Source organism: Rhamphochromis longiceps, linkage group LG15 (genome assembly GCF_057381845.1).
Source record: "Rhamphochromis longiceps isolate RC_006_pf linkage group LG15, R_longiceps_female_GT1.1, whole genome shotgun sequence".
NCBI lineage: Eukaryota > Metazoa > Chordata > Actinopteri > Cichliformes > Cichlidae > Rhamphochromis > Rhamphochromis longiceps.
This window is the reverse complement of record NC_140571.1, coordinates 9,920,755-9,933,339: the sequence shown is the minus strand read 5'-3', so window position 1 is coordinate 9,933,339 and position 12,585 is coordinate 9,920,755. Positions and strand designations below refer to the sequence as shown.

General features: G+C 40.8%; 1 protein-coding gene across 2 annotated transcripts; it reads right to left on the bottom strand.

Annotated features, from left to right (window-relative positions):
• Positions 1-60: 60 nt before the first annotated feature.
• LOC146652111 (acetyl-coenzyme A synthetase 2-like, mitochondrial) lies at positions 61-12,098 on the bottom strand. 2 transcript variants are annotated; one of them, XM_085381606.1, is made up of 14 exons: positions 11,612-12,098; positions 11,307-11,403; positions 11,038-11,237; positions 9,898-10,184; positions 9,333-9,485; positions 8,871-9,018; positions 7,916-8,053; positions 7,194-7,286; positions 3,262-3,374; positions 2,711-2,837; positions 2,471-2,598; positions 1,686-1,749; positions 1,470-1,591; positions 61-1,382 (listed from the first exon to the last, which is right to left on the bottom strand). In XM_085381606.1, exons 1-14 carry the CDS (start codon positions 11,922-11,924, stop codon positions 1,209-1,211), a joined length of 2,157 nt encoding a protein of 718 aa, XP_085237732.1. In that variant the 5' UTR covers positions 11,925-12,098; the 3' UTR covers positions 61-1,208. The 2 variants fall into 2 exon arrangements, with proteins under 2 accessions (XP_085237732.1, XP_085237733.1); XM_085381607.1 differs by having other exon boundaries at positions 10,009-10,184; positions 11,612-12,095.
• Positions 12,099-12,585: the final 487 nt, after the last annotated feature.

Genomic DNA, 12,585 nt, shown 5'->3' with positions numbered 1-12,585 from the left:
ACAGAGGTACTTTAATAGTTTGAAGAAGGCTCGTGTGTCACACCACTCAAAAAGTTCTGGTCCCACATAAAGTTCACATTTTAAGATAAAAACAAAAACAACTCTGTAAATCTTTAATGCATTTATGTGACTTTACAGTAACTTAGTGTACAACATTTCCAATGGGAAAACGTTATTACTGTGTAATAAACAGACTTTCACACAATATTCTTTTTAATTCCTTCTAAGAAATGTCGGTATGTCTGCTCACATGAAAATTGGTATATTTGATGAAGGCAAACAAAATTATGCCTTCATACTATGATCCCAGCTTGAAGTACATCAACATTTTGTGCTTTTTAATTCACATTATTTCTTCCGGCATGTGATGGCTCAAAAATGCCATCTCCTACCTGATATATGAAATTTGAAACAATAGAAAATTAGTTTTGACCCTAAGAATCACTGATAGAAAAATCATCCTATCAAAATGTAGGCTAAAAAGAGACCTCTCATATGTAGTAAATTCTTTCAGCCAGACTCTAATCCCATATGGTGATACGACCCTTTAAAGTTTACCTAAAGTGCACATTTTGAGTTTCTCTGTAGCGAATTATCACCAAGCAATGCTTTTTTCCCATTATTGTGTCATAGACAATAATTTGGTGCAATTTTTTTTCTCTGACTCTATACCACCTCTTGTGACATTGAAGCTCAAGGTTAGAAAATTGTGCTGAACAAAAACAAGATTTTGGATTTAGAGTTTGAATTTTTGTGTAAAATTAATTCGTTTGCAGTTTTTAGCCCTCTGAATCTGTTCAAAATCACCACCCTTTCAGCTTGTTCGTGGCCACAAGTGGCCAGGATAGGATTCAGAGGGTTAGATTGTCAAATTTGACATTGACATTTGTTTTTCCAACCCTGAAAATTCCATGTTTCCCTTTCTTAAAAGGGGATAGAACTTGTAAAATAGTCCAAAAATTGAAATTTCATCTGGCTTCATGAAATAACATTATTTTGTAAAAAGTTCTGGGAGGTTAGGTGGGAACTTTTTAAAGGTTTTGTGGGTCTGGTTTATCTGGAGAGTGTAGACAGATTTTAAAAGAGCCTATCGGAATGATCTGGCTATTAAAAATATGTGTTCATACAAAGGCACAGGTCTGGTTCATGAAAATGGAGTGCAACATGCAAGCTTGCCTTGTGCACTCTTCTCTCCTTCAGAAAACACCTTATGATCGATTTTTACTCAAGAGTTTCTCGTGACCTTGAATGATCTCCTGAACTGCTGCAGGATCATCCAGAGTACTCAGGTCGCCCAAACCCTCCAAGTCGCTCTCCACAACTTTACGCAGCACCCGTCGCATTATCTTACCCGAGCGGGTTTTTGGCAGACGCTTGGCAAACTGTGACGAACACCAACACAATGAGAAGTTATTAAATAAAGTCAGATCATGACTGCCAGCATTTTCAAGTCAGCACTACAAAATTACCTGGATGAAATCCGGAGAAGCGTACTTGGCGATCTTTTCAGATACCATGCCGTTTAGCTGCCTCGACAAGTCTGCCTCTTGTACATCGATGCCTTTTTTAAGCACCACAAAGGCGTAGACACCTGACGATGCAAAAATCACACATTTATCTGCTACATTTAGCAAAACACATTGCTGACTGATTTACACTGAAAGGAACTGTGCTGAGTTTCTTACCTTGTCCTTTGATGCTGTGTGTATACCCTACGACAGCAGATTCAGCCACTGCAGGACACTGATTCTGTTTACAGAAGTCACAAACAGGATAAATTCAGCATCTTCATACTTTGTGGTTCTTCTAGAAAGACATTAAACTATTGCTTTAAAACAAAAAAATTAAACAACAACCATATAGTGCATCTGATACATCAGCCAATATGTTTTTTCTTTCAGATACAGTAAACTTGAACAGATTTATAACATTTGTAATATGTAGTAATTTATTTACTCATTTTGGCTCCGCCCACCTCCACTCGAATCGGCTGTTTATTGCATTTTGGGGCTTTCCAACTGAGAAGTTGAAGATTGCCCTCTGGTGGACACAGTGTGCAATGTCAACAACATGTTTGAAGGGCGTCTTCTTTTGTTTTCTTTTTCTGACCGTTATAAATGCCAATATTTATAGATGGGCAAATAGTTAATATTGATCTGTAATATCAGCGAAGTGATGAGCTGATAAGTGAGCTCTACAGCGCATTACTATTTAGGCTGTGGGCTGTAGCCGGACCATGCTCCCATTAGCAGTGATGCTCCTCAACATAAAAGTCAGGTCAGTTTTACAGAGAAATTGAAGATTGCTCTGGGGCTCCCAGAGAAAGATGCATTGTGAGCTTAATAAGGACTCAACTTTAAAGATGACGTGGTTTTTGCTTTTTAAGCTCAGAGCTGTGAACCTTGTTTAATCAGGTATCTTTGAGCTTTTGAAATGCAAGACATTCAAGTTAATCAGTTATTGGCCTTACCACTACGTCCTCTATCTCTGCTGTCCCTATCCTGTGACCGCTCACGTTAATGACATCATCAAGGCGGCCGGTGATCTGGTAGTACCCCTCCTCAGACCGATAGGCACCGTCACCAGTAAAGAAGTAACCTATATTATGTGCACCAGTACAGAAGGATTTAGAGACTGTACATTTCTCTTTCTGTGAAAACAGACATTAAGAAAACAGAGGCGGTCTGTTCCTGAACTCGTAAAACTGTACCAGGATAAGGCTGGAAGTACGTGTCAATAAATCTCTGGTGGTTGTTATGAATGGTTCTGGCCATACCAGGCCAAGGTTGAGCCATACACAGGGCTCCGGATGTGTTGTTGGAAGTCAGCACTTCGCCCTGAAGAAATCCAAAAACAATGCTAAATGTTAACCAGAAAAAAACAGTGTTACAAAACTTCTAAAACATTCCTAGGACACACAGAAACGCTACATTAAACCTCATTTAGCTCATTGGGTGATTTTTTTTTTTGCTATGTTTTGGTTATGAGAAGCAGGAAAAAAAGACTGGCTCAGGGACATCACTCCAACTGTCAGCACAATCTGTGCTTTGCAAATGCTAAAGCAACCTCAATCAGCACAAAACAGAGCGACAGATTTTTAATAGGGAGTTTGGCATGCACACACTTGGCCTGATCGTGGGAGTGGGAGGAGTATCAAAAGTGACACAGCTGGTGGCTATTTTATAATCCTAATCTGACCCCATCTCCCAGGTCGTTCCCAGCCATCCAACATTTGCAGGAACAGCACACACACACACACACCTCAGTGTCCATAAGCACCGGGTTAATGCCAAAAAAGGGTCGCATAGCCATTCCTGGGACAATCTCTGCGTCTGGGTCTGATGGCCTTGGTGCGATGCAGATGCCACCCGTCTCTGAGAACAGAGCAGAGCGAGTAAAGTGTGAATATATTTCAACATTTTTCCTTCAGATTACTCTGCCCTGTCCCTCACACTCAGCCCCATGCCAACTGGTTAGTGTATATAAAAATCTTTAATAAGCTTTCCAGACAGACACATTTAGTAAATTTAATAGTACAAAGGAATAAATTACATCCCACTGTTAGCTATGGCAATTATTATTAGTTTTATTATAAATTTTATTTGAAACTTGGTAGAGATGTTCCCCAAAGATCCGCACTTGGCCCAGCGATGTGTTCAGTATACATTGTATTTCTCTGCTTAGCCACATTGATTTAAACAGTTTTTGCCAATTTAATGTTGCTCAGAGGATTTTGTTTTGTTTATTAAGCCACTTAACACTGATCTATGAATCATTCAAGCATAAAAGGTACCTAACTCAAGGGATGAACCAGTGTTGTGTCTACACACAACAGACAAAGAACCAATTTAGGCACTTTTTAGTAGCAGCATACCAAAGTTAACACACTTTGACACACACAAAACAGTATTTTTAAACTCCCAAAGAGTTATTAGCTGAAAACCTGATATTTATTGCCATAACGTGAATTATGTTCTTTAAAAAAAATTGAGGAAATTCAAAAGGAAGACCTGACATAGACCATTTTTTAAAATCCAGGTGCTAAGTGGAAGGTTGAATGTCAAGAGGTCCTTCTTGGGGAAGGGAAACCTCAACATTATTGAAGGCGTGTGGGATCATCTTAACAGACAGCAGAAAAAAAGGCAGCCGACGTCTAAAGAAAAGCTTTGAATGTCATCCAAGAAGAAAGTTTGACGAAGAGAGTTCAGGCTGTGAACTGAAGAACTGAAGAATAAAGGCGGTCATATCACTTGTACGAACTCTGTTTTTGCCTAATATACTGCATTCCCATACATGTTGTCATAGTTCAATAAATCGCAGTTTGTGAATCTACTGTAAGCCCTTCTCATAGCTACAGATATAGATTGTGGAATTACAGCCATACTAAGTAAATTAAATGCTATTAGGTCTGCGTGGACATCAGGGACCTCTGGTAATCCTCCTGGTGGTGTTGGTAGCAACAGAGGGGACTTTCTACAAAATAGGACACAACAGATGATTCGACAATAGCATTAGCCACTGGCATCCTGTTTACATCAGCTGTAACTGTGAGAGTCGTTGCTTCACAGTCCCAAGAAACAATGTGATTAACAAAAACAGTCCAGGTCGAGCACACAGGCAGTTAAGTATAAAAACCGGAGACAGGAAGCCAGGCTTCCAGTTTGAATTTTGCTGACTTTGGACACAACTAGGTTATCTCTTTTTCCAGTGATTAGATGGCATCATGTGTCTGAAAGTTTAAATACACTAAGCTATTTTTCCCCTTCATTTGCGCTGATTGAAGCTACTTTTCAAGCTCCCATCATCCTCTGTCCTCTCACCTCTCCAGTCCTGGATCATCCTACATGGAGGCTGTACGCCAGCAACGGCTCAAAATCCATTTTCCTCTCTAAACAGGCTACTTGCTTCCAGATCAACCAAATGGCATTTATGAATAATGCCACTTAGCCCTAATTGAAAACACTGGACCATGAAAATAACATAACAACATAATCCTTTTTACAGAAGTAGGGTATTTAGGTCATATCTGTGTCTGTAATTCTCAAGCTCATGATGCTCTAATGTTTAATTATCGTCAATTAATTATGGACTTTTGCCATTTGTATGGTAATTAACCCTGCTCTGCACCATTAGGTCATTACGCAATCTAATGAAGAGATAACTGACATTATTAGCAAAATCAGCTGATTTCTAACATGATGTTATTATGTCCCATCCAATGCTACACTTGTGCAGCATTTTGGAATCTTTCAGTCATCAAACGCTGAAGGACACGTTTATTTTGCAAGTTCTTCTTTCCAGTGGAAACTTCTGCATAAATTCTGCAGTCACAACATGTGCATCCTGCTGTCGAAACAAGCTAACTGCCACAACTGACCAATAAAAAGGAAGGGGGTAGACGTTTCTGCTACCTTCTGATAACCCTATGTAAAAGAAAATAAAGATAAAAAAGCAATTGTGTGAAAGAGTAGAAAAGAAAACTTATGAGAACATTTTGGTTTGGAGCTTTAATAAATAATAAAATATAATAAATATGATGAAGCAGCAGTGCCTGCCTGATAAACTGGTTCTGGCTACATCCTAGCTTCCCGTTTGTTTGTCTGTTTTTTGTATATTTGTCACACTTACATCTTTTAGATCAAACAATTTAATATTATACAAAGTTACCTTGAGGGTAAATACAAAAAAATGAGGTTAATCACAGTTAATTCATGATTTAACAAGCCGGGTGCAATTGCTTTTCAATACAGGGTCAGATAGTTTTATTCCTTTAATAAATTAAATCATCATTTATAAAACTGCATTTTGTATTTATGATGGTTTTATTTGTATAATATTACAATTTGTCTAATTATTTGAAGCACTTAATTGTGTCAAATAGGTAAAAAAAAAAAAAAAATCAGGAAGGGGGCAAATACTTTTTCCACAGCACTGCAAGTGTGTTTTAACTGTGTGTACACAAACAAGGAGGATGTACAAAAGCCAGTACAAAAGCAGCACTTTTGTTCTGATATCTGCCAGAATTACAGAACCGAGCGTAGGCGGGCTGGTGAGACCTCTGTGTGGGAAAGGTTTATCTCAGCATTCCAAGTAAGGCCACAAGGCAGACAAGTTAGCGTGTTTGTTGACGTGAGCAGAATAAATTGGTGAAACGGAGACTCGTCACGTTTATCCTAACATTTTGTGAAAGTCCAACCTGTTTTTACGTTTGGATACTCAGTGCTGGAATCACATGATTTTGGTTTGGCACCACAGACTAGTCCACAGGAGAAGTGCATCCTCTTCAGATCTAAATGTCCTTATCCCCGCTTTGGTGGTGGATGACTTGAGTGTTAAAGCCACTGAATTTTCTTCTTTTTTTTCTTTAAAAAAAAAAAAAAAAAATCTCATTCCTTTGGTTTCCTGAACCGCTCCTGAAATAATCTTTAAGTCTGAGAAGAAAACACGTGGTTTGATTTTTAACTCCTAAGAGAAGAGAAATGTCTCTCTCCCTCTCTCTGTCTCACACACACATTACGTAACACTGTTATTGCTACAGGGACTCAGGCAGCTTCTCTCCCCTTTAAGATGGACTGTTTTAGTGTCTGCAGACGTGGCTGTGTTTGAGGAGGAGTTCATGACCTTACAGTAAGTTTCCATTGTGGAAGGATTAGGAATGAGGAATGTTCTAAGACTCACCGTGAAGCATGAAAATTCAATGTGAGCACAAAAAAGGAATTATTACAGATCAGCTAGAGAATACAGGGCAATATAAGGAGAGTAGGACAGACTATAGACTACACATCTGTATCTTATTGTTCTATACATCATTTGAGAAGTATGATCAACGTCTCTTTACAGGCTGGGATTCTCGCCGTTTCTCTCAAACGTGCTGTAATCACATCGCTACGCAAGAAACAATAACTTCAATCCACTGATTGTTAATAATTACCAGTTATTAACTGCAAATAACTTGGGACACCAGGGTCCAGCTGACTCACTGGTATTTTAACCAGCCTTAGTCTCTTTGGTTGTTTTATGCAGACAGCTGCATTAAAAAATAAAATAAAATACAGAATTTTGTAACTTTACTCTTTCCAATAATCTAATATTTACATTTCTGAAGTATCCAGCTGAGTTTGTGCTACTGTAAAATGTAGTGTAGTGTTGTAAAATGCGGTGAATAAACCTGTCACTTCTGTGTGTTCGGTTACCGGTCTGCCACCAGGTGTCCACCACAGGACAGCGTCCGTCCCCGACCACTCTGTGGTACCACTCCCATGCTTCGGTGTTGATCGGCTCGCCCACTGCAGACAGACAAGAATAGCTTAAATCATACGGTACTGTGCAAAAGTATTCAGCCACCTGTCATTTCTTTACAATTTGCTTCCACAGAGACAGACTTTCTTTGGGAGCAGAGCGGTTCAGTCCAGCTCTTGAGTCATTCGGCAAACTTTAGCCTTTTCTCCGTGTTTCCCCTCGTCTTGACTTACTTAAGGAGGACATACTACACACCATGCTAAGATTTGGCAAGTTATTGGCTAATAGCTCTTTATGAGTAATCTTGTTGGCGCAAAAACAGTATTTTATGCCTGTCAAAGTGTGTTATAGTTGGCATTTTAGATTTGAATAAACAACCAAAAAAGAAAATTTCCTCGAAAAATTGTCAGGTACAAGGCCCGGACAGAAAATAAGTGAAAAAGCAGCCAGTATCCAAAGAAAAACTTTAAAAGACCTTCAGAAATCTTGAACTATTGCTCAAGAAAAAAAAAATGCTGGAAAGTCTCTTTCAACACAAAGAAATTAGAGATGGCTTAAAACTTTTTACACAGCAACTCTCTGTCTATAACCGCCTCATAGCTTCATGTCTATTGCTACACAAATGAGAACCAGGTGAAAAAATACTTATTCTTTCTAAGCGTCCTGTTTCACATACCAGACCCGAGGGTTTTGAGGGTGGAGCGGTCGTACTTGTTCACCCACTGATCTCCATACTTGAGCAGCAGGCGGATTGCTGTGGGGGCCCCATAAAACTGGTTGATCTTGAGTCTCTCAACCATGTCCCAGTATCTTCCTGTGAACAAGACAAAATGTTGATTTATTTTTTTAACTTTTGGGTTTAGGATAAAGCAGTAGCCTAAAAACCGAACCCTTCAACTGTTTTTTATATTTATTTTTAAAAACCTATCACTTGAAGAAGCTTTGCCTTTTTCTGTGCCAATAACGGCTCAAACAATGGAAAACTTTGCAGATTGTCATCTACATGTTGTAGCTGTTTACTGTCACCAGGGGGCAGTGTCACAAACAGTCTGCACACTACTCTTGTTTGTGTTTTTATCAGTCCTTCAGCAAGCCATAACCAACAAAGAGCCGAGTGTTAAACCAATCACTTTTCATGCTACTTCTCCCACCATGTGAGACACTCGGCTATCACTTCCTGTTCTGGCTTACTTTTCAGTCAATCAGCATTCAACCTGCATACGGTGTCAACCATGGGAAGCTACACACTGCTGGTTTTTCATATGACTGCATATCAATAATCCTTCACTCTGCACAGTCATAAAGTTATGCAAAGAAACGCAAACACGGTATCATAAATCCCTCACACGGCAGTTTGCTGCACCATCTTGTGGTGCAATCTGGAATTACACAAAGGTACACCCCAGCTCTAGTTCAACTTCAGCTGATCTCTCTTTAAAACAATACATAGCATGAAATAGGAGCACTTGTTTCTTCACATAAGTTCATTTCGTCAGGTTTTAAACTATCATTAAACACAAAAATTTACAATATTGTCTTTCCATCAAAGAAACATTTTACTTTTTATTTTGTGATAGTGTATTTGGACACCTCAAATCATAATTTCCATTTTGTTGTAATCATGTTCATACCTGGGTCTGGGTAAATAGGAGTGCTCTCAAACAGCACAGTGGTTGCCCCGTTGGCCAGCGGCCCATAGACCACATAACTGTGTCCCGTTATCCAGCCAATATCCGCCACACAGCCAAATACATCACCATCGTGGTAGCTGAAGACATACTGGTGATGACAGGGAATAATTAGAGGATTAGACGAGACAAAAACATAAAAATACTTTGAATATTCACTACCACGTGGCTCAATATTATACTAATATTTGACCCTTCTGAACACAGCAAAAATCTTGAACTGTCCCATCATGCAAAAAACATTTCAGAGAACCTCCTCATTTAATGTGCTGCAAACCAGGCTGAGATTTCCTCTCACACATAGTCACACGGAATTAGACATCACATTTTTGCCATTTATGGCCTTTGTTGGGAAATGGGAGCTAAACACTGTGTTTGCCGATAATGAAAACAGTGATTGTTTACCCTGTGTGTGAGCGCAGCATACAGAAGGTATCCAGCCTGCGTGTGGACAAGACCTTTGGGCTTCCCTGTGCTGCCAGATGTGTAAAGGAGGAACAGGACGTCCTCGCTGTTCATGACAGCTGGCTCACACACAACATCTTCCTTTAGCATCTCCTGTACGATGCAGTGAATAAACACAGTTACAACACCATTTATATTTTTAAGGCCAGATCACAAGAAGACACAACAACCCGTGTTTAGATTTTGTATCTGTCACTGTGCCAGGAGGTCAGTAGAGCCTGTGCACAGTTGTTATACCTGACAGTCACTAGTCAATCTCCTGATTAGTTTAGCAGAGGCTAGCTAAGAAAACTGGTTTCAAGAGCTAACATAGACACACATATTCCAGCTGTTCAGCCAGAGTCACTTTAGGTCCTTGTTCGTCATGAAACATGAGTGTGAGATTTCTTAATTTCTCATTTCTAATGTTTTGTTTGCTCACTGCAAACAATATAATATAAGATGCAAAATGCGCATGCTAGTATTGATTGTTTTTGTTTACTGATCAGATTTAAAAGAAACTCACATGAGTAACTGTGATTTCTCTTCTTTTGGTTATTTGTTCAAAAATACCAAATTCGCCCTCTACAGCTTGTATTTGGATTTTAAGGATTTGATTGGCTTTCTGCTCCCTCACCTCCTCCATGGCAATGTCCCTGGCCGTCATGGTGACCGGATTGTCTGTTCTCATTGCAACAAAAACCTGCTTTACTGTCGGACAGCTCTGCACTGCTGTGTCCACGGTTTTTTTCAGCTCTGTGACCTTACCACCCCTGACCCCCTGGTTCACCGTGATGACTGTGCTGGACTGAGCTGCAAGAAGTTGAAAAAAAAAAGAATAAATAACACAAAGAAACAAACAGTTTAAAATCGCCTGTCTGATGTTTTGGAGTATCCAAAAAGCTCTGATGTTTGGGGTATAGGCATGGCCCCTTTGCAGGTGTTCTGGGTTGTTTTACACTGAGACATTGGTAGTTAATTAATAAGTTCCTTATGGCTGCCTTAAACTATGATTGCACTTTGCAACCTGTTTCCCTTCACTGTGGGGCCTCTTGATTTAAGAACTAGGTTTCTTCGAATGATTCCTCAGTCAGATTTCTTGGAACTGGGGGAGCTGTTTCAATGCCATGGACTGTTTGCCATGCTCCTTGAGACAAAGGGAGTTTTTGTAGAGTGGTGAGCTGCATTTTGAATGCTCAGTTGGTAGGCGGCTGTTATGTGGGGAGTCTATGGACTACAGTGGGCAGCATGGGTAACAGTATGGATGCTAGGACCCAAAGTCTCACAGCTAACCACTGCACTCGGTATGCAGTATGATCAGTATTGATCACTTCACTCAGTGTCTTTAACTTTGTGACTTATTTGATGTAATGTTATAAATGCAAACATCCCGCCCTGCCCCTTAAAGACATAAGTTACATATTGATTCCTAGTTTTTAGAGCCGTTTAATAAGACAGTTGCAAAATCATGGATGAAGAACCAAAACTAAATCACAAAAATGATTAAATATAAAATATTGGGGACCTTGCTGAGGGGAACTACAGATTGGGTCGATGAGTAGTGCCCACTGGCACAGCACATGATGTCATTTGCTCCGCTGTGATATTAAAATGTTGACAAGTGCAGCTCTAAGGCAGCTTTAGGAGCTCAATAATAACATCTCACCATCCCTGATTCGCTCTGCCAGGGCATCTGCGCTGAAGCCCGCAAACACCACGTTGTGGGCCGCACCAATGCGGGCACAGGCCAACATGGACGCCACGGCCAGCGGGCAGGTAGGCATGTAGATGGTGACGCAGTCCCCCCTCTTCACACCATGCCGCCTTAACAGGTTGCCCAGTCGACAGGTCATCTCCAGCAACTCTCTGCAAACACATGCTCATGAACTTCAGGAACCAGAACCATCAGTGCAACACCAACTCCAAACTACTTACCCGTACGTGTACTTCATCTCTGACCCCCTTTCATCTCTCTCCCAGATCAGAGCCACCCTCTCAGGACAGGTGTGCACATGGCGGTCCAAGCAGTTCACTGCAAGAGTCCGGAAGGAAGCACGCAGAGAGATGACAGATGTCTCCTTGTGTACTAATCAGCACAGTGCCATGAGGATACTGTATGTGCAGATATATGACATACAGTAGTACCTGGCTTTGCTTCTCAACACAAAGGGAGCACAGAAAACTTTGTGCGATGGCACACATGCTTATTGTATTCTACTTAAAAGTGGACGCAATCTCACCGGACACATTCAGCTTTCCTCCCTCGAACCACTTGATCTTGCCTCGGCTTAGGTCACAGTCCTGCACGGTGTGGAAAGGAGTGCTCCAGCAGAGCCTGTGGCGCGCCACAGCGGCCCAGAAGCTCTCACTGTTGGAGACGGACAACTCCCGCAGCGCCGCGCGGCCCGACACCCCCTCTAAGCCCGCAGCCTCCGGCATGAACGCCGCGACGTTGCACCGACTTCGACCCGAAACATGGAGATAAGAAGCAAGAGTCCGACGAGCGAAAGAAGAAGCGACGTACTTGGAAGTGCAACCGCACGGCAGCCACATATTGTCAGTGAAAGTGCTCTGCGCTTGCTGGACGATGTTCCCGTCACGTATGAGGTCGTTGAGATATCCTGGAAATTACACAGATTAAATTTCGAGAGTTGAAAACTTGGAAACTCCGAAGAGTTCAAAGAGGAAGGGCTTGAGGAGTGATGCGTTAAAGGGCGGTTACAAACTAGTGAACATATCAAGAAAATAAACCCACCCCCACAGAGTTTCAAGTTGTTTTTCACCGTGAAGTTGGGTAATGTTGAAATCAACCTCATTAAAGTCTTTTCAAACATTGCTCACCTCTGGGTACAAACTGTTTCTCAAATCCACCACTTTCAACAATAAGACTCACTGTTTACGTTGCATGCTGGACCATCATAGCCACGTATGTTAGTTTACATCTACAAATCTTTATTATTTCACATTTAAACGCTTTAAACAACTTCGCTGAGCTTCCCGGATATTAACGAACATCCGCAGTACAGTTTAACTTTGGCTTTGATGTCTTCACTTTACAGACTGCCACCTACGATGCCAGCTGCAGCCGCGTACAGCTTGTACTTAACTTCACTTAACAGTGTTTTCGTATGTAGCCACCAAGTGGAGCTGCTTTGTTTGGCTCAAAAGAGTGGTATTTAGGGTGAGTAAAGAAGAGCAGTTGGTATCGATCCAA

Bases quoted from the DNA above. Each gene is read 5' to 3' on its own strand.
- LOC146652111 (XM_085381606.1), bottom strand. From the start codon at position 11,924: ATGTGGCTGCCGTGCGGTTGCACTTCCAAGTACGTCGCTTCTTCTTTC. The intron at 10,185-11,037 runs GTGAGATGTTAT...AACTTCTTGCAG, and splicing joins GGCAGAGCGAATCAGGGATG to CTCAGTCCAGCACAGTCATC. The intron at 3,375-7,193 runs GTAACCGAACAC...CTCTGTTCTCAG, and splicing joins GGACACCTGGTGGCAGACCG to AGACGGGTGGCATCTGCATC.